Source organism: Sus scrofa, chromosome X (assembly GCF_054392235.1).
Source record: "Sus scrofa isolate SSC_HxYL_T2T_F1_AM1 chromosome X, Sscrofa_HxYL_maternal_Yorkshire_Landrace_v2.0, whole genome shotgun sequence".
NCBI classification, from domain to species: Eukaryota; Metazoa; Chordata; class Mammalia; order Artiodactyla; family Suidae; genus Sus; species Sus scrofa.
Genome location: NC_139401.1, coordinates 70522783 through 70550263, shown reverse-complemented (window position 1 = coordinate 70550263; position 27481 = coordinate 70522783). Strand labels below are relative to the sequence as shown.

The 27481-nt window shown below is 36.2% G+C and overlaps 1 protein-coding gene across 15 annotated transcripts in view; it reads left to right on the top strand.

The window, feature by feature from the left end:
• ZDHHC15 (zinc finger DHHC-type palmitoyltransferase 15) overlaps positions 1–27481 on the top strand; it is a 99484-nt gene that overhangs the window by 52609 nt on the left and 19394 nt on the right. For 7 of the 15 annotated variants that reach the window (XR_014835628.1, XR_014835629.1, XR_014835630.1 and 4 more), the window contains exons 4-10: positions 10622–10742; positions 14927–14996; positions 16679–16711; positions 17452–17572; positions 22221–22353; positions 23962–24088; positions 25512–25615. Coding sequence is in view for 3 of the 15 variants with exons in the window: in XM_021079754.2 (XP_020935413.1) it covers positions 10622–10742; positions 14927–14996; positions 16679–16711; positions 17452–17572; positions 22221–22353; positions 23962–24088; positions 25512–25615 (709 nt within the window). In the remaining 12 variants the exon portion in view is untranslated. The remainder of the gene's footprint in view (positions 1–10621; positions 10743–14926; positions 14997–16678; positions 16712–17451; positions 17573–22220; positions 22354–23961; positions 24089–25511; positions 25616–27481) is intronic. The other 8 variants (XR_014835636.1, XR_014835635.1, XR_014835637.1 and 5 more) reach the window with 2 other exon arrangements.

Genomic DNA, 27481 nt, shown 5'->3' with positions numbered 1-27481 from the left:
GTGAGAAAAGAATGTGTGTGTGTGTGTGTGTGTGTGTGTGTGTGTGTGTGTATGACTGGGTCACTTTGCTGTACAGCAGAAATTGATAGAACATTGTAAGTTAACTACAATAGATCAACTATAATAGAGTTGTAAATCAACTATAATAGAAAAAATAAAAATCTTTTACAAAATTATAAAAAGAAACTAAGCCTACAGTTAGGAAAGAAAGAAGGAAGGGAATAAATATCAGGGCAGAGATAAATGAAATAAAGTCTAGAGAAACACTTAAAAAGATCAAAGAAACAAAGATTGGGTTTTTTGAAGTGATAAAATTGACAGACCTTTAGCTAGACTAAGAAGAAAAGAGAGAATATTCAAGTAAATAAACTAAAAAGAAAGATATGTTACAAGTGATACTACAGAAATAAAAAGGATATGAAATGTCTATGAATATAATTAATAAATCAAATCATCTAGAAGTGGATATTCCTAGAAGGATACAACATATGAAGAAGTAGGCTATGAAGAAATAAACATGAAGATACATCCTGTCTTCATAGGATACAGCCTATGAAGAAATAAACATGAAGAAATTAGAATCTGAGCAAATTGATGACAAGTAAGGATTTTGAATCAGTAATAAAAAATCTCCAAACAAAAGTCTAGGGCCTGATGGCTTCATTGGTAAATTCTTTGTAACCACAGAAGATCCCAAAGAGTTAAAGTAATTTTGGCCAAGGAAAAGAAAGCAGGAAGCATCATACTCCCTGATTTCAAATTATATTATAAAGCTATAGTAATCAAAACCATATGATACTGGCATAAAAACAGGTATATAGACCAATGGAACACAATTAAGAGTCCAGAAATAAACTAAGGCATATGCAGTCAACTAATGGTCAACAAAGTTGCCTGGAATACACAATGAGAAAATGATAATTTCTTTAATAAATGTTGCTGGAGGAGTTCCCATTGTGGCTCAGTGGTTGATGAATCCGACTAGGAACCATGAGGTTGCAGGTTAGATCTGTGGCCTTGCTCGGTGAGTTAAGGATCTGGCATTGCTGTGAGCTGTGCTGTAGGTCACAGACGTGGCTTGGATCCCACGTTGCTGTGGCTCTGGCATAGGCCGGCAGCTACAGCTCCGATTAGACCCCTAGCCTGGGAACCTCCGTATGCCATGGTAGCAGCCCCAGAAAAAAGCAAAAAGACAAAAAATATATAAATAAATAAATGTTGCTGGAAACACTGGTTATCTACATGCAAAAGAATGAAATTGGACCTTTTTCTCAGACCATCCACAAAAAGTTAATTTAAAATGGATTAATGATTTAAATGTAAGACCTGAAACCATAAAAATTCCAGAAGGAAACAGAGGAAAACTGCTTTATATTGGTCTCAGCGTGATTTTTTTGGATTGAAGACCAAAGCATATACAACAAAAGCAAAAATAAACAAGTAGGATTATATCAAACTAAAAATTTTTACACATCAGAGGAAACAATCAACACACTAAGACACCTATGGCATAGGAGAACATACTTGATTACTAACAAATATCAGATAGAGTTCCAAAATATATATGGAACTCATACAACTCAATAGCCAAAAAACCAAATAATACTATTTAAATGGGCAAAGGGGAGTTCCCATCGTGGAGCAGTGGTTAACAAATCCGACTAGGAACCATGAGGTTTCAGGTTTGATCCCTGGCCTTGCTCAGTGGGTTAAGGATCCGGTGTTGCCATGAGCTGTGGTGTAGGTTGCAGACGTGGCTCAGATCCCGCGTTGCTGTGGCTCTGGCGTAGGCCGGTGGCTACAGCTCCGATTCGACCCCTAGCCTGGGAACCTCCATATGCCACGGGAGCGGCCCAAAGAAATAGCAAAAAGACAAAAAATAAATAAATAAAAATAAATGGGCAAAGGACCTGTATAGATATCTTTCAAAAGAAGACATGCACATGGCCAACAGGTATATAGAAAGATATTCAACCTGAATAATCAGGAAAATGCATCAAACCCACATGAGGTGTCACCTCACAGCTATCAGATGGCAATTATCAAAAAGTCAAAACATAACAACTATTGGTGAGGATGTGGAAGGAAGGGAACCTTCAAACACTGTTGGTGGGAATGTAAATTGTTACAGCCATTGTGGAAAACAGTGGTAGTTCCTCAAAAATTAAAAACAGAACTACCATATGATCCATAAATCCTACTTCTGAACAATTATATGCAAACAAATTTGACAACCTAGAAGAAATGAACAACTTTCTAGAGACTTACAGCCCACCAAAACTGAATCAAGAAGAAATAGATCAACCAAACAGACTGATCACTAGAAATGAAATTGAATATGTAATAAAAACATTTCCTACAAACAAAAGCCCAGGAGCAGGTGGCTTTATAGGTGAATTCTTCCAAACATACAGAGAAGAACTTAAACACATCCTCCTTAAACTTTTCCAAAAGGTTGAAGAAGAAGGAACACTCCCAAAGACATTCTATGACACCACCTTCACCCTAATACCAAGACTAGACAAAGATACCACCAAAAAAGAAAATTATAGCCACTATCTTTGATGAATATAGATGCAAAAATTCTCAACAAAATTTCAGCCAAAAATATATAAAAAAGATCGTAAACCACAACCAAGTGGAATTCATCCCAGGTTCACAAGGATGGTTCAACATGCACAAATCAATCAAGATCATATACCACATTAACAAAAGGAAAGTCAAAAACCACATGATTATCTCAGTAGATGCAAAAAAAAGCATTTGACAAAGTTCAACATCCATTCATGATAAAAATTCTTACCAAAGTGGGTATAGAAGAAACATACCTTAACATAATAAAAGGCATTATGACAAACCCACAGCAAATATAATACTCAATGGAGAAAAGCTGAAAGCCTTCCCACTAAAATCTGGAACAAGACAGGGATGCCCACTCTCACCGCTTTTATTCAACATAGTATTGGAAGTCCTAGCCACAGCAATCAAACAAACAAAAAATAAAATGTATCCAAATTGGAAGAGAAGAAGTAAAATTTTCACTGTATGCAGATGACATGATACTCTATATAGAAAATCCTAAGGACTCCACACAAAAACTACTCATACTGATAAGTAATTCAGCAATGTAGCAGGATACAAGATTAACATTCAGAAATCAGTCGCATTTCTGTATACTAACAATGAAATATTAGAAACTGAATATAAAAATATAAACTTTTTAAAATCACACCAAAAATTTTAAATACCTAAGAATAAACCTGAACAAGGGTGTGAAAGACTTCTATGCTGAGAACTATAAACGTTAATCAAGAAAAAAGAATGAAATACTTAGAAATAAAATAAATCAAAGATGTGAAAATCTTGTACACTGAAAACTAAAAAAAAAAAAATTGCTGAATGTAATTAGATACAAATAAATGCAAAGACATCTGTATTCATGAATTGGAATAGTTAATATTGTTAAGGACATCACTACCCAAATTGTTCTAGGATTCAATGCAATCTCTATCAAAATGCCAAAGATACTTTTTGCATAAATAGAAAATTATATCCTAAAATTCATATTAAATCTCAAGAAACTTCAAATAGCCAAAACAACCTTGAAAAAGAAGAAAGTTGGAGGTCTCACATTTCATTTCTAAATTTACTACAAAGCTACAGTAATCAAAACAGTGTGGTACAGACGTAAAGACTAGTTGAATAGAATAAAGAGCCCAGAAATAAACCCTCACATATATGATCAGATGATTTTTGAAAAGGGTACCAAAAACATTCAAGGGCTAAGGATGATCTTTTCAACAAATGGTGTTGGGAAAACTGGATGTGCACATGCAAAATAATGAAGTTGGACCTTTATCTTACAACATATACAAAAATTAACTCAAACAGCTTAAAGACCTAAACCTAAAAACCTATAGTTTTTAAAACTATCAAGCTTTTAGAAGAAAACATAGACAATGAATTTCACAGCACTGATTTGGCAATGATTTCTTGGATATGGCACCAAAAGCAGAGTAAACAAAAGTAAAAATAGATAAATTGGACAACATTAATATATTTAAAATTCTAGGCATCAAAACACAACCAACAGAATGAAAAGGCAACCTGTGGGATGCAAATCTTGTACCTGACAAGAATGTAAGAGAACTTCAAGACATACAACAAAAAAACTACCAATCTGATTTTTAAGTGGGCAAAGGATTTGAATAGACATTTCTCCAAAGAAAATATACACATAACCAACAAACACATCAAAAAATGCTCAGCATCATTAATCATTAGGGAAATACCACTTCATGTCATTAGGATGGGTACTATTTTTTTTAAAAAAGCAGAAAATAGCAAGTGTTGGCAAGAATGTAGAGAAGCTGGAACCCTTGTGAGGTATTTATGGGAATATAAAATGGTTCAGTCACTATGGAAAACAGTATGGTAGCTCCTCAAATAATTAAAAATAGAACTACCATATGATTCAGTGATTCCACTTCTAGGTATGAACCCAAAAGAATTGAAAGCAGGGTCTCAAAGAAATATTCGTTCATAGTAGTATTATTCACAATAGCCAAAAAGTGGAATCATGCCAAATATCCATTGATAGATGTATAGATAAACAAAATGTAATGTATACATAAAACTGGGGTATTATAAAGACATAGAAAGGGATGCATTTCCGATACATGATACAACATGAATGAACCTTGGAAACATGCTAACTGAAATACAGCAGACACTAAAGGCCACATATTGATTCCATCCATATGAAATATCCAGAAAGGAAAACCCAGTGAGACAAAAGGTAGATTAGTGGTTATCAAGGGCATGGATATGGAGGGAATAGGGAATGACTGCTTAATATACACAGGGTTTCCTTTTTGGGTGATGAAAATATTCTGGAACTAGATAGTGGGATGGTTGCAAAACACTGTAAATGTACTAAATGCCACCGAATTGCACACTATAAAATATACACTTTAAAATGAAATTTTGTTATGTTAATTTTAGCCCAATAAAGTAATTGTCCTCTTCACACTATTTATGAAGCTTGTAGACCAGTGGAGAGGCTTAGTGGTTAGGAATTTTGTTGGTCTAAACTGGGTGAGATGATGATAGGATTTAGAAAACCACTGCAAATGTCTAATATTGAAGACCACACCATCATCTTTTTAACTGGTAAAAAGAGAAGGTGAATCTTTGGGGCCTATTTAATAATCATGATATTAATTTCTCTAATACCAAATACATCTCAGCCTATCACCAAATGTCCCACTGAAGATGCATTTACTGGCTCATTGCATTCTAATCCTCAAAAAGGCTTGCTTAGTGCCAGAAAATAGGGCATGCAGACACGACACCTTATTCCAAACTAATGCTTATTTGTTGGGTAACCACAAGGTTTTCATCACACAGAAGCAGTAACAACACTGCCTCTGTCTTTCCAGCTGGGGCAATATACCACAAGAAGTTACCCAAGGACATCCCCAAAATTAAAGGGCTACCCAAGATGCTACTTTTTGTTTGTTTTTTTGGGACCTCGCCCAGAGCATGTGGAGGTTCCCAGGCTAGGGGTCGAATCTGAGCTCTAGCTGCTGGCCTATGCCACAGCCACAGCAACACAGGATCTGAGCTGTGTCTGCGACCTACACCACAGCTTACAGCAACACCAGATCCTTAACCCACTGAGCAAGGTCAAGAATCGAACCCGCATCCTCATGGATACTAGTCAGGTTCGTTAACCACTGAGTCATGACAGGAACTCCCCAAGGTGCTACTTTTAATTATCAAAATTAAAAAGAATTGTTTAAAACTTTATACTTTTAAATCAACTATACTTCACTAAAAAGATAAAAAATAAATTTTAAAAACTTTATATTTTCAAGTTAGTATAACTGTTCTAAGAAAACAAATAACCAGGTTTTTTATATTAAATTTACATTATTTAGTTACTATTTTATATAGACACTTGGTTCTGAAAATTCTCGGTTGTGTGTGTCTATCTGGTTCATCGCAGAATCATTAGTTTCCTGAGCCTCCACTCGTTAAAAGCCTGTAGTGCACTATATTTATTGTAATGGCTAAAAATTCTCCTATGCATTTCCAAGTTCCTCAAGGCAGGTGCTCAGTTTTCACTGTACTTCAGAATAACATGATTCCATAAAAATGCACCTCAAGCTATGGTTCTTAAAATAGTGTTTGATTTTTTAAATTTTTTAGTGATTTTTATTTTTTCCATTACAGTTGATTTACCGTGTTCTGTCAATTTCTACTGTACAGCAAAGTGACCCAGTCTCTCTCTCTCTTTCTCTCTCTCACACACACATACACACACATTCTTTTTCTTACATTATCCTCCATCACGTTCCATCACAAATTACTAGATATAGTTCCCTGTGCTATAACAGCAGGATCTCATTGCTTACCCACTCCAGATGCAATAGTTAATAACCCCAAACTCCCAGTCCATCCCACTCCCTCGGCAACCACATGTCTGTTCTCCAAGTCCATGTGTCTGTTTCTTTTCTGTAGATAGGTTCGTTTGTGCCTTATATTACATTCCAGATATAAGTGATATCATATGTCTTTCTCTTTCTGGCTTACTTAGTGTGAGAGTCTCTAGTTCCATCCATGTTGCTGCAAATGGCATTATTTTGTTCTTTTTTATGGTTGAGTAGGATTCCATTGTGTATATATACCACAGCTTCCTAATCCAATTGTCTGTCAATGGACATTAGGGTTGTTTCCATGCCTTGGCTATTGTGAATAGTACTGCAATGAACATATGGGTGCAAGTAACTTTTTCAAGGAAAGTTTTGTCCGGATATATGCCCAAGAGTGACATGGCTGGGTCATATGGTAGTTCTATATTTAGTTTTCTGAGGAATCTCCATACTGTTTCCATAGTGGTTGTACCAATTTACATTTCCACCAACAGTGTAGGAGGGTTCCCTTTTCTCCACACCCCCTCCAGCACTTGTTATTTGTGGACTTATTAATGATGGCCATTTGGATTGGTGTGAGGTGGTACCTCATAGTAGTTTTGATTTGCATTTCTCTAATAATCAGTGATGTTGAGCATTTTTTCATGTGCTTGTTGGCCATCTGTATATCTTCTTTGGAGAAATGTCTGTTCAGGTCTTTTGCCCACTTGTCAATTGGCTTGTTGGTTTTTTTGCTGTTGAGTTGTGTATGTTTGTATATTTTAGAGATGAAGCCCTTGTCAGTTGCATCATTTGAAACTATTTTCTCCCATTCCGTAAGTTGTCTTTTTGTATTTTTTATGGTTTCCTTTGCTGTGCAAAACCTTGTCAGTTTGATGAGGTCCCATTGGTTTATATTTGCTTTTATTTCTGTTGCCTTGGGAGACTGACCTGAGAAAACATTTGTACGGTTGATGTCAGAGAATGTTTTGCCTATGTTCTCTTCTAGGAGGTTACGTTTAAGTCTTTCAGCCATTTGGAGTTTATTTTTGTGCATGGTGTGAGGGTGTGTTCCAGTTTCATTGATTTACATGTGGCTGTCCAGTTTTCCAGTACCACTTGCTGAGGAGACTTGTCTTTTTCCCATTTTATATGCTTGCCTCCTTTGTTGAAGATTAATTGACCCTAAGTGTCTGGGTTTTTTTTCTGGATTTATTTCTGGGTTCACTGTTCTGTTCCATTGGTCTGTATGTCTGTTTTGGTACCAGTACCCCACTGTCGTGATGACTGTAGATTTGTAATATTGTCTGAAGTATGGGAGAGTTATACCTCCTTGGTTTTTGTTCCTCTGGATTGCTTTGGCAATTCTGGGTCTTTTGTGGTTCCATATAAATTTTCGGATTGTTCATTGTAGTTCTGTGAAATATGTCATGGGTAACTTGATAGGGATTGCATTGAATGTGTAGATTGCTTTGGCAACAAGACGAGGATGCCCACTCTCACCTCTTTTATTCCAACTAGTATTGGAAGTCCTAGCCACAGCAATCAGACAAACAAACGAAGGTATCCAAATTGGAAGAGAAGATGTAAAACTGTCACTGTATGCAGATGACATCATACTCTATATAGAAAACCCTGAGGACTCCACACAAAAACTGCTCAAACTGATCAAAGAATTCAGCAATGTAGCAGGATACAAGATTAACATTCATAAATCGGTTGCATGTCTGTATACTAACAATGAAATGTTGCAAAAGCAATATAAAAACACAATACCTTTTAAAATTACACCCCCCCAAATTAAATACCTAGGAGTAAACCTGACCAAGGAAGTGAAGGATTTATACACTAAGAACTATAAAACATTAATCAAGGAAATTAAAGAGGCTTCAAATAAATGGAAAAATATTTCATGCTCCTGGATTGGAAGAATTAATATCATAAAAATGGCCATACTACCCAAAGCACTCTACAGAGTCAGTGTTTGATTTTATACATTTCCAGTTTTTAAGGTTAGATACATTTAAATTATCTTAAATATTTTATTTTCTTGTTTTGTTGTTTTGTTGATGTATAAATACATACTCTATTCCAAGAACTAAGTTGTAAAGAGTATGATTTCATGAATTTTTACCTATATATACACCATATAATCACCAGCCAAGTTAAGATTTTGGACATTTCTAACACCTCAGGAATCTCCTTCACCCCCCTTCCCAATCAGTTTCCTTTCAGAGGTAACCACTAATCTTTCTATCACCATAGTTTAATTTTGCCTATTTTTGAAACTCAGAGGAAAAGAATCATAGTATGCACTGTTTTGTGTAAGTCTTTCCCTCAATGTGATGTTTTCTAAATTCATTCATTTTGATGCATGTTTCAGTTTTTCATTCTTTTTACTGCTATTAGCTATTCTATTTTATCATAGCTGGTTTACCATTCACCAGTTGAAGGACACTTGGGTTATTACCCTTTTTATCCATTATGAATAAAGCTACCATGAACAATCTTGTACCTGTCCTTTGGCATACACACACATACAAACACACACACACACACACACACACACACACACACTCATTTATCTTAGGTATATAACTGGGAATGGAAATGCTGAGTCATAGGGCTTGTGTATATTTAGCTTGTCTAGATAATACCAAAGAGTTTTCTGAAGTGGTTGCATAAATCTACACTCCCACCAAGATGTGTTCATCAAAATGCACCATAAAGTAAGTGAAGAGGAAAGCCACAGACTGGTAGAAAATATTCAACAAAGAACTATCATCCAAAATATATAAATTATTCTTCAAATCAATACTTTAAAAAGATATAACCCCATTGTTTTTTAATAGATAAGAGGCTTGAATAGGCATTTCATAGGAAGTTACCCAAATGGCCAATAAACTCATGAAAATGTGCTCAATGTCATTAGTAATCAATGGAGTCCAAATTAAAATCACGATAACATTCTACAACACACTATCTAAAATAGTTAAACTTTTAAAGATTGGCAATATCAAATATTTCTAAATGATTTAAGAAATTGGGCTTGTAAAAGACTTTTAGTTATAGCACTCTTACATCAATCTTGTGAAGTATTTTTTCCTCTATTTTATAGATGAGGAAACTTAGGTTGAGAGTGTGTGATTTTCCAAGGTGATTTTTAAACTATTAAATGGCAGAGATGAAGTTTAAACTCAGAAAATCTGATCAAAGACCTTTCTCTTTTTCACCTCTGTCTACCCTTTGGCTCAAACAAAAGAAAATTTACAAGTTTGTATTACTTTAGAAAATCATTGGCGGAGTTCCCGTCGTGGCGCAGTGGTTAACGAATCCGACTAGGAACCATGAGGTCGCGGGTTCGGTCCCTGCCCTTGCTCAGTGGGTTAACGATCCGGCGTTGCCGTGAGCTGTGGTGTAGGTCGCAGACGCGGCTCGGATCCCGCGTTGCTGTGGCTCTGGCATAGGCCGGTGGCTACAGCTCCGATTCAACCCCTAGCCTGGGAATCTCCATATGCCGCGGGAGCAGCCCAAGAAATAGCAACAACAACAACAACAACAACAACAACAACAACGACAAAAGACAAAAAAAAAAAAAAAGAAAATCATTGGCATATTTTTTGCAAGATTAGCGAAGTATGGCACAAAAATGGCCATACCAGACTAAAAATTTCTGAAATAGTGAGAATATCCAAATTTATACTCATTTGCAAAATTAAAATATGCAGTGTTGCAAGTAGTCTCACCCAACTTCTCCAAGAATGTCGCCTGTGAAAAATACAACTTAATGACAAGCATAGTTTATTATCAACAGAGTCTTGGCAACAAGGTGTCATATATCTGTATGCAACATCATATTATGGTATAATGGAGTGGACATTGCACAAGTCTTAGAGTCAGGTGAACTTGGTTTGGGGCTTAGTTTTGCTGCTTTTACTAGTTGAGTGAGTATAAGACAGACAAGGTACTTAATCTAAGTTTTATTTTCTTATGAAATAACACTACCTATCACATAGAGTTATGAATATTGAGATTAAAAACAGGTGAGATAAATGAGATAATTATCCAGAGAGTTATAAGTCAAAATTGTACCTGAGTTTCAAGAGTAGGTAACAAATATTTTCATCTAAATAGTTATTGTTATTTTTTAAATATTTTCTGTGAACCTTGGAAAGAAAAATCTTGCCTCTCATTTCTCCTTCCAGTTCCACTTGTCCTATACAGACAAGGAGCGATATGAAAATGAAGAGAGACCTGAGGTCCAGAAGCAGATGCTTGTTGATATGGCCAAGAAGCTACCAGTTTACACAAGAACTGGGAGTGGAGGTCAGTTCATCCAGAGACACCTAGGGAGGCAGATCGGCAAGGATCTCAGAAAGACTGAATCATAAATATCCTCAGTCTAGCCCCATTTCCCGTCTTCTCATCTGAAAAACACTATTGAGTTTTTTCTCAACATTTTGTTACAAATATGTCAAACATAAGCCGAGATGGAATAATTGTAAAATAAGCATCTGTCTACCCACCACTGGAGTCTACCACTAACATTTTGCTATATTGCTTTATCATGTGTCTGTCCACAGATCCATCTCTCTATCCATTGTTCATCAAGCCAGCTTATATTTTTTAAAAAAAAAATTTAATTGAAGTATAGTTGACTTACAATGTTGTGTTAGTTTCTGGTGTATGGGAAAGTTTTTCAGTTATATACATCTTATTTCATATTCTTTTCCATTATGGTTTATTACAGGATATTAAATATATTTCCCTGTTCTATACAGTAAAACCGTGTTGTTTATCTATTTTACATATAGTAGTTTGTATGTGCTGATTCCAAATTCCTAATTCATCCCTCCCCTAACTCCTTTCCGTTTGGTAACCATAAATTTGTTTTATATGAGTCTTTTTCTGTTTTGTAAATAAGTTCATTTGTATCATATTTTAGATTCCATGTATAAGTGATATCATATGGTATAAGTGATATCATATGGTATAAGTGATATCATATGATATCATATGTCTTTCAAACTTATTTCATTTAGTATGATAATCTCTAGATCCAACCAGGTTTTAATCCTTTTTATGGCTGAGTAATATTCCATTGTGTGTGTGTGTGTGTGTGTGTGTGTGTGTGTGTGTGTGTGTGTATGCCACATTCTTTATCTTTTCATCTGTCAATGGACATTTAGGTTGCTTCTATGTCTTGGCTATTATAACAGTACTTCAACGAACATTGGGGTGCATATATAACTTTTTTTTTAGGACTGCACTCACGGCATATGGAAGTTCCTAGGCTAGGGGTCTAATTGGAGCTGCACATGCCAGCCTACACCACAGCCACAGAAAGGAGAGATCTGAGCCACATCTGCAACCTATATCACAGGTCAGGGCAACACTGGGTCCTTAACCCACCAAACAAGGCCAAGGATCTAATCCACATCCTAATGGATACTAGTTGGGTTCATAACCTGCTGAGCCACAGTGGGAACTCCCATTTATCTTTTTGAGTTATGGTTTTCTCTGGATATATGCCCAGGAGTGGGATTGCTGGATCAAATGGTAGTTCTATATTTAGTTTTTGAAGGAACTTCTGTACCGTTCTCCATAATAGTTGGACAAATTTACATTCCCACCAACAGTGTAGGAAGGTTCCCTTTTCTCCATACCCTCTCCAGCATTTGTTATTTGTAGGCTTTTTTTCTTTTTTAGGGCTGCACCTGTGGCTCTAGGCTAGGACCAGGCTAGGGGTTTAACTGGAGCTGCAGCTGCTGGCCTACACCACAGCCACAGAAACACCATGACCTACACCACAGCTCACAGCAATGCTGAATCTTTAACCCACTGAGAAAGACCAGGGATAGAACCTGTGTCCTCATGGATACTAGTTGGGTTCATTACTACTGAGCCACAATGGGAACTCCCTCCTTTGTAGACTTTTTAATGATGGCAAGCAATCTTATTTTTTAAATGCATTTCAAAGTAAATAGCAAAATCTACCAGATATTTTGTTATTCTTTATTGAGTGAAATTTATGTATAAGACAAACATCCACAAATCTTAAGTGTACCATTCAGTGTTTTTACACATCTACACACCTGTGTAACCAAAACCTCTTTAAATATTACCACATAGTTCTCTCATGCTCTTTCCCAGTCAATCCCACCAACAAACCAAAGACAACCACTATTCTGATAGTTTTTCATCATAGATTGGTTCTATCTGCTCTAGAATTTTGTATAAATGGAATTATACATTATGTACTATTGTATCTGGCTTATTTTATTCAGCATGATGTTTTTGAGACTCATTCACATTCTTATGTATTTCATTACTTTTATTGCTGAGTAGTATTTAATTGTATGAATATCGTAGTTTGTTTATCCATTCACCAACAGTTGCTCATTTGTGTTATTTCTAGTGCTTAGCTATTACGCATAAATCTGCTATGAACATTCTCATATGAATGTTTGTGCAGAGACATGTCTTCCTTTTTCTTTGGTAATATTCACTATGGCATTTTACTGTTTGTTTTCAACTGCATGACTAGAATACTGGCTGAAAAATTCCCCACTTTAAAATTCGAAAACCAAGGTTCTTTTGACAAGTAATTCTAATGTTTGTAATAAGGAAAATCATGTTTCAAATCTTTGGGATGTATACTGTTAGACATTTATATTCATCTCTTTATCATAAAATATGGGGATATTTTAATATAGACTGGGTATTAGATGATGTTAAAGCATCAATTTATTTTGTTAGAGCATTAATGTCATGGTGGTTATGGTTTTTTTTTAAGTCTTCATGCATACTGAAATTTGGTGAAGAGGAGACAGATAGGAAATTATCTATATAATTTCAAACAGTAGTAAACCGAATGGTGTGATAGAACAAAGATTACAAACTAGAGGCATATGGGATAAATTTGACCCAGAGATATATTCTGTTTGATCCCTAATGTGTCTTTTAAACCTTTGCAATTTCTACTAATTTTTAACAGAATATTTCCACACAAAAATCTACATTTCTGGCTTGTCTTGAAAATTCAGATGCTGGCAGCATCTGATCTGCATTTCCACATGGGAAAAATTAGCTAGAGCCGAGTAGTAGTCATTCTTTTTTTTTTTTTGTCTTTTTGCCTTTTCTAGGGCCGCTTCCTGTGGCATATGGAAGTTCCCAGGCTAAGGGTCGAATTGGAGCTGTAGCTGCCGGCCTACGCCAGAGCCACAGCAACGCGGGATCCGAGCCGCGTCTGCAACCTACACAACAGCTCATGGCAACACCGGATCCTCAACCCACTGAGCAAGGGTAGGGACCGAATTCGCAACCTCATGATTCCTAGTCGGATTCGTTAACCACTGTGCACATTGCTAGAAATAAACACAAAAACTTCATTATGTTGAGTCAGTTTTGTGTGCTTAAGGTAAACTTTAGATGAAATTATTATGTTAGCTCAATTTTTCAAAGTTTTAGTTGTATGCTTAATAATCACATTAAACTGTCATACTCTTTTAGTGAACTCAGAGAAAATGAGAAGTAATGTAAAATGTCTTTTATCTAAGGAAATAAAGAAAAGAAGGAAGGAGGTAGAGAGGGAGGAAGAAATGATTTTTTTATATCATACTTACAAAGTGAAGAAAATCCTGAACTAAGAGGTCAGAAAAACTCTACTAGTCACAGTGCTGCCACTTGCTGTGTGATTTTGTGTCAGTCATTTGATATGGCTCAGGTCTTTATTTGTGGAATGGTGAATTAAGCAATTTGTTCTATAATCTATTCTTCAAATTCTTATTCTAACAACCACCTTTTTTTTTTTTTACCATGCTTTAGTTTTATTCACCTCATGCAACCCAGCTTCTGGAGAAAGGAGATAAATTATGAATCCTTATTTTCAGACAGGAAAGTTGAAATAAACAGAGACTAGGAGTTCCCATCTTGGCACAGCAGAAACAAATCTGACTAGGAACCATAAGGTTGCGGGTTGGATCCCTGGCCTTGCTCAGTGGGTTAAGGATCCAGCATTGCCGTGAGCTGTGGTGTAGGTCGCAGATGTGGCTTGGATCTGGCATTGCTATGGCTGTGGCGTAGGCCAGCAGCTGTAGTTCCGATAAGACCCCTAGCCTGGGAATCTCCATGTGCCGCGCCATGGGTGCAGCCCTAAAAAGACAACAAACAAACAAAAAACCCAGAGACTAAATGATTTTCCCAAGGTAACCAAAGCAGTTGACAGTATAGTTTGTTTCATAATGCAGAATTTTATAAGATAGCCAGATATGAAAACTTTTCCCTGTACTGTCATTTCCCCCCCCCCCAAAGATGCCTTTAAGATTGATCCAACAGGGCATAAAAAACATACCACAGTTCTCTTAGGTGATGTCTTTGCTTGGTAACTTGAAATGAGGTGAGTTTGACTGCCTGTAATCATTGTATAACAAGTCATTCAGATAAGCTGGTAATATATATGGTGTTGTACTGAGCCCTAACCAATGCTAACCACCTTATTTTTCCTGTAGCCGTAAGATTCTGTGACCGGTGCCATTTGATCAAGCCAGATCGCTGCCACCACTGCTCTGTCTGTGCCATGTAAGTGACAGCTGTAATTTCCCCAGAGCTGAGCTTGGCCACTGATAGTTGCCTTGACAGCCAAGTGACTGTCTAGATAAGAACATTTCTTTTCAATCATAATAAGCACGTGCCAAATACCCTCACAGGGATGATGGTGATTCAAACTATTCTAAAGATAGGGGAGGGAGTTCCCATAGTGCCTCAGTGGAAATGAATCCGACTAGGAACCATGAGGTTGCGGGTTCGATCCCTGGCCTCGCTCAGCGGGTTGAGGATCCAGCGTTGCTGTGAGCTGTGGTGTGGGCCTCAGACTCGGCTCAGATCTGGCGTTGCTGTGGCTGTGGTGTAGGCTGGCGGCTACAACTCTGATAAGACCCCTAGCCTGGGAACCTCCATATGCTGCGGGTGCAGCCCTAGAAAAGACAAAAAAAAAAAAAAGGAGGAAAAAACCCATTTAAAATATTAATGTTTTATTTTAGAACAGCTTTAAATTTATAGAATTATTATAAAGGTAGTTCTCACATGTTGCATACCATTTCCCCATTATTAATATTGTACATTAATATGGTACATTTGTTACAATTAATGAACCAATATTGATTATTTTTAACCAAAGTCCATATTCGATTTAGATTTCCTCAGTTTTCCCTTAACGTTCTTTTTCTGTTCTGGGATCCCATCTGGGATACCACATTACATTTAGTTGTCATGTCTTCTTAGGATCCTCTTAGCTGTGACAGTTTCTCAGACTTACTTGTTTTTTATAACCTTAGGAATTTGTAGAGTTTATGGTCAGGTATTTTGTAGAATTTCCCTCAGTTGGGATTTGTCTGATATTTTTCTCATGATTAGACTTGGGTAATGTCCTTTGCATGAGGAAGACCAGAGAGGTTAAATGCCATTCTCATTATATCCTATGAAGGATAAACATGACTCATCACTGCCCTGTTAATCTTAATCATCTGGCTGAGGTAGTATTTGTTATATTTCTCCACCGTAAAGTTACTCTTCCTCTACACCCCGTTCCATACTATACACTTTAGAAGAAAGTCTTGGTGTGCAGCCAACACTAAAGGAATGAGGAGTTATGCTCTTCCTCCTTGAATCAGCATATATACATAAATTATTTGGAATTCCTCTACATGGGAGATTTATCTCTTCTCCCTCATTTATTTATTCTATCATTTACTTATATCAGTATGTGGACATGGGTATCATTTTATATCTGGGTTATAACTTAATACTACTTTATTTTGTTACTTATATTGCTCCAGCTTTGTCAAAGCCCATTTTATGCTAATAAAATATAATCGTTATGTCTTTCTTCTTGAGTGCTTGTGCCATCCATGTTTCTCTTACTCTTGATTCAAGCACAAGCTGTAGCCACATGTTTTCTTTACTTTTATTAAACTAAGTAAATAAAATGAGGGGAGATATCTTGAACCTAGTCTCTGTGTCAATATCCTATAGCTCCCAATCCCTTTTAAAAGGTTAGATTTTTTAGGCATGTAACTTGCTGCCAGCATGATCCTAAAAAGTGTTGTGATTAGCTCATTCTAGGAACAACTGAGGACCCAATAGTTTTAGAGTAACTATAGTGGAAATCTAGGAAATGGTGTACTGGTACCATGGAAAAATACTGATGATACCTTGAGTTCAATTCTGAAGTTTATCACACTGTGATTTTGTTCCTTTTGTAGGTGTGTATTAAAAATGGACCATCATTGCCCTTGGTATGTCCTTTTGATTCGTTTCTCTCCTCTCATAGAGTCAAAGTTGCTCAATATGACTACTTTCCTAAGCATAGTTGTAAAATGCTCATTGTGCCACAATAATTCATTGGGTTTTGCATTTATGTGAGATACACAGGAGGCATAACATTTTAAAGCAAGAATAAATATACCACCAAAGGTATGATAGTGAATTCCTGGTATCACAGAGATAATGGTCTTTTGTACATTAGCTGTAATAATGAAATAGAGCACAAATAGTTCTCCTCCTTGACATTACACAATTTAGTTCTGTTTTTAGCTGTCTTGGTGTTTAAAGTACTCTAAATTGTTAACTTAAGCAATTATTCTCCAAATTTTGTACGTCTGACATAGAGAACCAGTCTAAAATCATCTAACTATGAAGAGAACATGCCAAACTATACTAAGTATAGCTGCTGAGATTGTAGTAGGTTTTCAGTACTCAAGATCCAGGTTTGCTTGGGTGTGTCAGGAACCAGTCCAGAACTATTAGGTAGGCCAAATGTCTCTGTGTATGTAAATAAAAGGAGGAACAAGTGAGACATGAACTTGTTTTTCCAGTCTATTCCTATTAAGGAACTTCTATTTCTGTTGAGTTTCTATACAACACATAATGAAGCAGTAGGGCAACGTACTTCCATTGCTCAGTTAACTGTGTGTTAGCGTGTTCTAAATCAATGGACCCTGATTTCAAATTAGTTTTCCTTCTTTTCTTTTTTTAGGGTTAATAACTGCATTGGATTTTCCAACTATAAATTCTTCCTTCAGTTCTTAGCTTATTCTGTTCTCTACTGCCTCTATATTGCCACAACGGTCTTCAGCTATTTCATCAAATACTGGAGAGTAAGTGCAACATTCTGAAAGGGTCCTCCCACCCCAGAACAAACACACACCTACTTCAGTCTGTGACATTGTCCACATTATTTTGTTTTTCCATTTTGAAATAGCTAATTCTGAAGTAATCAGAAGGGAAGGCACAAAAAACAAGCTTCGTATGTTAAATATTCTGAGTTTAAAAGGCTCTTATTTATATTCCAATTAAACGTTTCTATCACATATGAGAATCTTTTTGCACCTTCAGGATCTTAATCTCTTAACTCTTGTTGATTCTTTACAATGTATTTATCGAGTAAAATTTTAAAAGTACACCACTTACCCGTTATAGATTTGAAAAATGTTGAAACTAATCCTAAATCCCTAGTTTTCTAAGAAAAAGCCTGACAGAGTACTGCCTCATTGTCAGAAAATATCTAATTCCCTGTTCAAAGGAGAGTTGCAAAATTCCTACTGGACAGAAAGATTCATTGACTTATCTTCACAAAAGACCAAAATGAAAAGGGAGAGCCTTATTTGAACTTTATATGACAAACCCTGTGTTGGGTATTTGGAGAACTGAGTTCTAATACTGGCTCTACTACCTGCTTTACTGGCTCATTGCCACGATCAAATGAAACAGATGTTGAAAGTACTTTACCTTTCAAAATGTGATTCCAATAATTATAATGAAATCTTTTTTTAAAAATTCCTACTTTTACTTTTCTTCTACTTGCCAATAGACTCAAGAAGACATCTCTACAGTACAGTTACTGAAACATCATAACCTTTCATGATGATGGTTTTCCAAACTGAACCTGAATGGCAAAAAAAAAAAAGATGTGGGCAGAGTTACTAGTTATCAATTTAGGAATTGCAGAAGAGCCTTTATAACAGGAATATCTCACCTCAGGTGGAGAGGGGAAACACAGAAATCCTGTGACTAGAATATAGATTATAATAAACTGGGGGAGGGGGAAAGAAAGGCAAGGCAGTGAGACTGTAAATAGCTGAGAATGTTTCAATTGTTAATCAGTACTTTGATCACTACTAGTGGAGAAAATTATAGTGGTGTTGGCTTTCCATTCTTCAGCTTACTTAACCAATTCATATATTTAATAACTTTAAGAATCAGGAATTATATAATGGATATAGAAATCTTCAACTCAGGGATACAAAAATATAAGTAGAAATGATGATTTCTCATAAATTTTCCCCAAATATAAAACACTTCATCATCTAGGTGTCTCTTCTTTGGCTCATTTCACATCACAGAATATTTAATCTACTGCCCAGGTTTCCATGACCTGTTTGGCATTCTCTTCACACACTGAGCTACTACCTTAAACTTAAAGAAAAATGTAATGGTAATGTATACATATAAGGATAACCTGACCCCCTTGCTGTACAGTGGGAAAATAAAAAAAAAAAAGAAAGAAAAAAAAAGAAAATCTACTACATCCAGTTCAGCAAGGTTAGTGTTAGCCTTGGTTTTCACTACAGACTTTATTTGGTCCTTAACACAGTGGCTACCTTTTAAGAACTATCCTTTACTCTTATAACAGAGTAAACAATGTTATATTTCATATATTTTGCCTTTGGCTCTCCTAGTCAGCTAATAATCAAATGCCAGCCAGGTGCTATATGTTTCTTACTTTGAAAGATAATATTGGGATACAAATTACTCATCACAAATATGCAAGTATTCATAAGCAATATTGGGGTGAATATAGCCTTACTCTTTTTTATTCCTTCATTTTTAAAATCCACAATAGACTAGCTCATTCCTGACAGATGAGAGGCAAGGAAACCTGTCTTGGTTTGCCCTCATAATGAAAAGGGCATTGACAATTCAGAGAAATAGTCCAGCCAAAGAGCACTTTGGTACGGTCAAAAGATGGCTTTCTCAAGAAAATCATGGACTTGGAGAATAGACTTGTGGCTGTCCAGGGGGAGAGCAAAGGAGTGGGAGGGATCAGGAGCTTGGGGTTAACGGATGGAAACTATTGCTCTTGGAATAGATTTACAATGAGATCCTGCTGTGTAGCATTGAGAACTATGTCTAGATACTTACATCGCAGCACAACGATGGGAGGAAAAAGTATGTATACATGTATGTGTAACTTGGTCCCCATGCTATACGGTGGAAAAAATTTTAAAAAAATAATAAATAGTAATAAAAAAAGAAAGATGGCTTTCTCAGTTTAAATTGAGTCTCTCCCTAAAATGAAAAGTAAACACTGCCATGGATTTTAAAAGCCATGTATCAAGAAGACTAGCTACGTTCCTAAGAACAGCAGTCTCCATTTGTATGGTACTTTACCATTTTCAAGCACTTTCATATTTATTATCTTCACCACAACCTTGTTAACTAGGTAAAAAAGAAATTATTAGTCTCATTTATAGATGGTTTTTAAAAACTGAGAGTCATAGTAGTTAAGCAACTTGCTCAGGGCCACCCAGCTTCTTTCTAACTTTCAAAGTGAGGACCTGAACTTGTCTGACCCTAAGCCCAGTAGTCTTAAACACTGTACCACATCCTACTGCCCATTATGGTCCTACCTAGCATAGAGAAGCTCTCGTTCCTTTGGGATAAAGAATTCAGAAGACCATCAGATTGTGGTTCTCCTCTGAATATTAATTTAAAGAATACCTACTTTGATAGGAAATTGCTATTTGCCTTGTGGGGAAAAAAAAGTGGTAATATACACTTCCCACACTGGGCCATGAGCCTCCCCACAGAGGCTATGAATTATTTTCGAACTAAGATAATAGTATTATTCTACCAATACTTCCCTGAATTGTTTCTGGTGATTATTGCTTTGAGTAATTTAGCTTGATTATCTTCTGGGAAGGTAATTTTGTACATAGGGCCATCACCCTCTTCTAACCAAATGAAATTAAATATTAAGGACTTTATCAAGGGACAACACAGTAGATATGCTTTAGCAGACAGAAGAGTTCTGTAAGGGCAATTGGAGGAGGAAAAGATTTCCAGCTCAGCTGCTCACAGTGTAAACTGACTTTGTATCAGTCCTTCCTGCCCAGCCATTTCCTATTGTCCATTTAAACATGAAAAATAAGTAAAATAAATGTGAGCTTTAAAAGCTTTTAAAAACACTTAAAAAAATATAGACTATGGGAGTTTCCATCGTGGTGCAGTGGAAACAAATCCAACTAGGAACCATGAGGTTGCTGGTTTGATCCCTGGCCTCACTCAGTGAGTTAAGGATCTGGCTAGCCTGGGAACCTCCATATGCCTCAGGTGCGGCCTAAAAAAAAGACACAAAGACTATATATATAAACAGCTAGGCAAAAAGCACTACAAAATCATTCCTAAAATAAACAAAAACCAATCAAATTTAGTTTGGGTGTTTAGGCCAAGATTTTGTGCAGAAATCACTTCAAAAGGGAGCTTCACATAAAAATTGCTGAAGGTCAAAGTCCTTAGGGTAGCTATTTCCTGAAGTGCTCTGCCCCCTGGCAAATTTCACCAAGACCACCCCCCAGCTGAAAGTATCTGACTGGTTTACTTTTCCTTATCTTCACCCTTCAAACACATATACTCTGGAAGATTCCTAATATTTCCTTACATCGAAATAAATAGAAATTTCCTCTAAGAGAAGAAAACAGTCTGTATTATCTGGATTTGCCAAGTGTATCCAAGCATTTCCTTCTAAACTGTGATGGAACCAGACCCTAATGTTGAGGCCCACTTCAACCAAGAATCACCTTTATTGCTCAAGAGCAGCTGGAAATATTTCAAAGCAATTCATCACACCAAACCAGTGATCAACACAGGAAAGGGGGAAATAAAAGTCATTCTCCCAACTGCTTACTCCAAAACTGAAAATGTTTTCTAAGGTTCTCTTCAGAGGACAAAATATTACATGCACAGCATGCTATAGAACTTTAGAAAATTCATTCTAGACTAGAGCTGCATGTAAAAAAAACTGCTGCCATATGGAAAATAAGATGTCCCAGCTAACTATAAAAATCCTCAGCTACCTTCTTTTATAATTGCCTGTCAAATATTGCTTGATGTTACTGTCTAAACAATTGTTTCACAGAATGTAATATACCAGCAAATTCTACTTCAACTATAAAAACCAAACACACAAAATTTGCTGTAGCCTTAAAATCAGGTCATGACTTATAGGTAGAACATTCTAAAATTCTACCTATGTGTTTTAACTTCCTATGTACATCACTGTGACATTTTCAAACACATTTATCCAAGGAAACATGACATACAAAATATTCCAGAATAACCCACATTGAGACAAGAGAATAAACCACATGACCTCAGGACCACCTCTGGCCAATAACTCATAATTTACAAACTAAATGGAGCACAAGCTTTAAGAGGCTGCCTACCAATTATGGTCCGAGTATACCCTTTTAACATTACCCCCTTTCTAATTGGTATATTACATACTTAATTTTACACTGAACTACATTTATGCAAAGATCTATTTTAGGATGTGTAGGCTGAAATCATATCCACAGTGAGATATGGTCATCCACAGAAAGAACTGTTTTGTAAAAAATTTATAAAATCTATTTGTTAATTAAAGCTAGACATTTTTACATATGAAAAAAGTACTAACCTATATAGAAAAACTAGCCAAACCTTACAACATTAATCCTTTGTTTTTGTTTATTATTTCTTTTCTAGGGGGAATTGCCCAGTGTTCGCTCTAAGTTCCATGTCCTTTTTCTCCTCTTTGTGGCCTGCATGTTTTTTGTCAGCCTTGTGATTCTCTTTGGTTACCATTGTTGGCTTGTCAGCAGAAACAAAACCACCTTAGGTAAGACTGACTGGATATTAAGACTAGAGAAAAACATGTGACTGTATATCCCTGTGACATATGGATTGTTCCCAAGGAAGAGAAAAACTGCCTGAAGCATTAGAGCTGCAGTGACATCTCTGCCTCCAAATGGAGACAGATGTAAAACAGGCTTTACCAAACTGGAGAGCCATAGTGAAGGAAACTTCAGACTTAGTGAGCATTAGTGAAGAGAGCATTAGTGAAAAAAAAAGCATTGGTGAAAAGAGCATTAGTGAAAAAAAAATGCACACAAAACCAAACATGACCATTGCCTTTTATAGTTCATTCAGGGTAATAGTTCCCCAGATTTACAGCTTAAAAAATTCTGAAAGGTTTTCACATAAGGAAGTGCAGAAGGGAGCATTAGAAGGAGGATGTGAAGGTCAATAAAGACAGAAGAATCTAAGTTATTAAGCACTTCTAAAAACAAAGTCCTGAGAAAGAATCCAAACCAACAAATCATTAAATATCTACAGTCATCAAGGTGCTGTTCAGGTAATGAGATAAACACATTGAACAAGTGAGTCTCTAGAAAATAAGCAAAAGAAATGAACATCTTTCTCTGTCCCTTACTTGGGCTGTTATTTGGAGAACTGTGTTTCTGATGGATTCTAGTGCAACAATTGTTTCATGTGAAACAAATACTTACATTGTATACAAGCAATACATAGGCTTGAGGAGGAAGTTTGCAAATGTTGAATGCTTAGCTAAGATAAATTTGGGGAAACTTTAGTGCAAAAACCACTATACTTTTAGCATTCATTTGCTAATAATGATAACAGCAAAGAAAGTATTTGCACTTATTTCTAAACCAAATATATATGTAGCACTTAGTTGCTAGGGTGGTAGATTAACACATTTAGCTTAGAGATCAGCCACAAAGTACAAAAGTACTAAAAGCTTCATGATAACAGAGTCTGAAAACAAAGAGCAAATGGGAAATGGCCAGATGCAGCCAGAGTCCAACAGTGAAAGTGCTTAATGGGATAAATGTGTGTTTAAAAATAGTGTGTATTAACATGGTTCAATTTCTCATAGTCCTTGAGGTGGTTATAGTTCACCCACTGACATTCTTTCTTGAGTAAAACTCAGTTTCTTACATTGAAAGCTTCAGTGTGAACATCCTCATCTCTACAATGTTTCCAAACCAAATAAATGTCATTACCATTTTTTTATGTGTCATTACTTTGGTCCCAGCTCTAACTATAGAGGCCATTTGGCTGTTGTTGCCACTTAGATTCAAATAAAGTGCTGTTAGATTTGTTCTTTCACTCCTTACATGCAGTACAAAATACATACTACTTCCATGACTGTTCAAATATTTCTACCACCATGTGTTTCTTCTGCCTTTTTTTTAAAAAAAGAGAGTACCAGTTCTTTGTATTTAATAACAAACTTATTTTGTACTAAAGTGATTAAGTTGTTTTTTAACTAAGTAATTCAGCAATAACTAAGAATGAGGGGCCTATGCTACCACAGCAAAAAGATATCCTAGGAACAAGTCACATTCATGGAGAACTTTAAAAATATATTAGTCCTGATTATTGCTCTCTGCCTCTTTCCTTCAACTCCCCTACCCTGCCCTAGAGGCCTTCTGTACGCCAGTGTTTACAAGTGGTCCAGAGAAAAATGGGTTCAACCTTGGTTTCATCAAAAATATCCAGCAGGTGTTTGGAGACAACAAGAAGTTCTGGTTAATACCTATTGGGTCCAGGTAGGTAATTATTACTAATGAAAGAAGTTGATGCTGGACCATGCCTTGAAGTAGCAAATTCACCCTTGACTGTATTACGCAACAGGTATCAGTCCAACATAAAACTTTCTCTTCATTCCCGCTGCAGTTCTAAGAATCATCTACAATCTCTAAATCTTTGTTCTGGATTTTTGTTTCTGCTTAAATTAAAAACTTTAATATTTTTCCTTCATAAAAGTGTTATGAGCATTTAACCCCAAAATATTAAAAATGGAGACAGGAAAAAGAATTTCTAAGACTATTGCCCACACCGCTTATAGTATTTTGAGGATATATTTCCCTCTTGTTGTTTTTCTTCTCCACATATTTGTACATATCAAAAAACCAAGAATCTCCATGTCCATTGTCAAAGTAATTCCATTTCTGGGGATCATTCTAAAGATAGAGATAAACTAGGCACAAAAATGTATATCATAGCAGTCCCCTTTAGATCCATTCCTAAGACAGGGATATATCTATTTTCTTCACTTATTTGAGGAAACTTTGTTGAAGTAGGGTGATAATTAAGGAAGATTTTCTCTTCACTAATGCCCCAATAGTTCCTTTGTACCAGTTAGTGTTTTACGGGCTCATTTATTTAAGAGCTGTGGTATATCCTACTGCCCTGACTATAAATCAAAAAACTGTGTCAGTGGGTAATGTTGATTAATAACTGTTACCAGCAGTTATTTGCACCCCACTCACATATATACATACACACAACACACACACAGACTATCACTATGCCAAAGGGAGGTCTAAAATGACCCTTCTTGGAATAAAGAACGAAAGCAAAAATCAAAGCCCATTCACTTATAATCAGTATAGTTGCATCCTCTATGGGAATTATCAATTCTGGGTGGATAATTGCCCACAGAATCTGCACTGTTAGAAATGCCTCACTCTGACTCTTTTCCTCAGTCTTAATAAACTTTCTACCATACAAACCAAATAACTTGGCATTCAGACATTATTATTATTTATCACCAATTCACAGCAGCTTATCTCCACTGAATTAAGTGATTCTGAATCTGCTAATTTTTCTTGAAAATTTAGAACCAAAGCAATAAGACAATGGGGTATTAATTGGGATCGTCATCATTAAATGATATTTATGAAACCTGCTATGTGTGTATTTTGCCATACTGGGTATTGCGAGAAGCAAGTTAAAGAATTTCTTCAAAACAAAAAGAGTCAACACTGATGCAGACAAACAAAATATAGAAATTGAGAGCAACTGCAACTAAATTATGCTATTATAAGATCCTGTTCCAGCACAGCTTTAGCCAATAACCTAAATTGTTTAAACCTCTCTTAGAACTCCCTCCTATTTCTAATAGCATTATTATGTTCATAAACAGTCTATGTCCACTGCAAGATCTCACTGCCTTCATTTCCCCACCAGCCCGGGCGATGGACACTCCTTCCCTATGAGGTCCATGAATGAGTCACAGAACCCATTGCTAGCAAATGAAGAGCCCTGGGAAGACAACGAGGATGATAACCGAGGTAAGTAGGTGAGAAGGAAGTCTTTTCTCCACTCAGCAGACTATGTTAACACAACAAATGTAGTGTAGTGAGAAAATAGTTTACAGAAGGATTACATAAGCATGTCAGCCTCGTAAGTACCCTTTGGCTGGAGAAGGGCAAGTATGGCCAGATTTGTTTAGGTGGCTTAGGCAGAATTAGATGACAGCTCGGAAGGTTCCTTACCAGTTTTGTGCTACTATAATTTAACCAATTAGATAAATCAGGAAACATAACAAGCAGTGCTGTGCATATTCATAAACAATCTTGCCAGTTGTCACTTGTAGTGCTTTGCTTGAATTGATGCAATCAGTGGGCAACAGCTCATCTTTCTCTACCCTGATTCATGCACATTGGCTAAATTTTCTTTAAAATACCATTCCATTTCCTCTTTAGAATAGTTTAATACACTCACACACACAAAAAAAGATGGTGTATGGGGGCAAGGCTATACATCCATGTAGTATACTTTTCTAAAACGCAGCTCTCAGAGGAAAAATAAGGAAGCAGAACTTTGCTCTCCACCTTTCCCTCACCAGATTATTGAGTCATCTTGAGATTTTTTTTTGCGTGTGAAAAGCTAAAAGTTAGGTTTTCATGTCCTGTATCCCCATTGCCATCTATTCTTGGTCTCCTTGTGATGCTATTCTTAACTTCTGTGCCTTCAACATTTGTATATATTGTTAATACCAGGCTGGTCCCAGTAATACAGTAGCTGACAGAAATTTTGGGTGGGAACTTGTAGTAGTTATCACCAACTGTACCTGGGGTGAAATGCAACTGAATAAGGACATGGAAAGGCATTGAGGTGGGGAGTAGAGATAGAAAGCCAGCCTTTCTAAATGTTTACCTGTTTAGACGATCTAGTCCTAGCTTCTCCACCTGGAAGTCCAGTTTTAGAGTAAGGCATTGTTGCTAGGACTAGAAAGATAAAACAGTCCCAAATCCATAGTTACAAAAGGAAGGAGTTCTTAACCCAGCTCAGTGAATTTATAATACAAGCAACTCTTTTACCTCCCCCTGCTGACTTTATTGAAAAACCGACTGTATTTTGACCTCTCATCCTTCAGCTATCAGACTTTCTAAATAGACTTTTACTTACTGTAATTACAGGTGATAAGGATTTTATTTTGGTGTTAAGAAATCTAAAGTTTAATAGAAATCAGAGACTTACGGGGTCTTACCCTGGTTTGAAATATCTCCCCAGTGGGGTGAAAAAACTATTCATGTATGAGACTTGTTTTGGCAAGTGGAAACTAAGTATAGAGGTAGCACTACATTATAAAAAGGGTTTTTTTCCTTGAAACAGTTTCCAATTCCAGACTTTTCCAAAAATATTCAATCATTAAAAAACAGTGTGTACTGCTTTATAGTTTACAAAGTATTTTCATATGCTACTTTTCAAATCTTTCTTCCACAACTGTCAGGTTAAGTAGACGTTATTAGTAGTACCATCCTATTTTGCAATGGAGGAAACTGAGATCTGTAGGTATTAAATAGCTTATCCAAGATCACATAGCAAGAAAGAGACAGAACTTGGACTTAAAGTAAGTCATCTTAATTCAAAATCCCAGATTCTTTCCAATATACTGTTATGTCTGTCCTTTGGACAAATACACATGAGATATAGTACTGTGATTGTATGCCATTCTTGTTATAGAATGCATTCAAACTGCTTCTTACAGCAGTTTTAAAATCACAGAGCATAAGATGCCTTTCACTTTAGCAAGACCACTGTACCACTCCAGATATGCGAGGATTTTTTAAAGTCCATTGAAAGAGATTCCACAAACCTCCTTTATCACCCATTCCAGTATCTAATAAATTTAACTATTAGAAAACTGTACC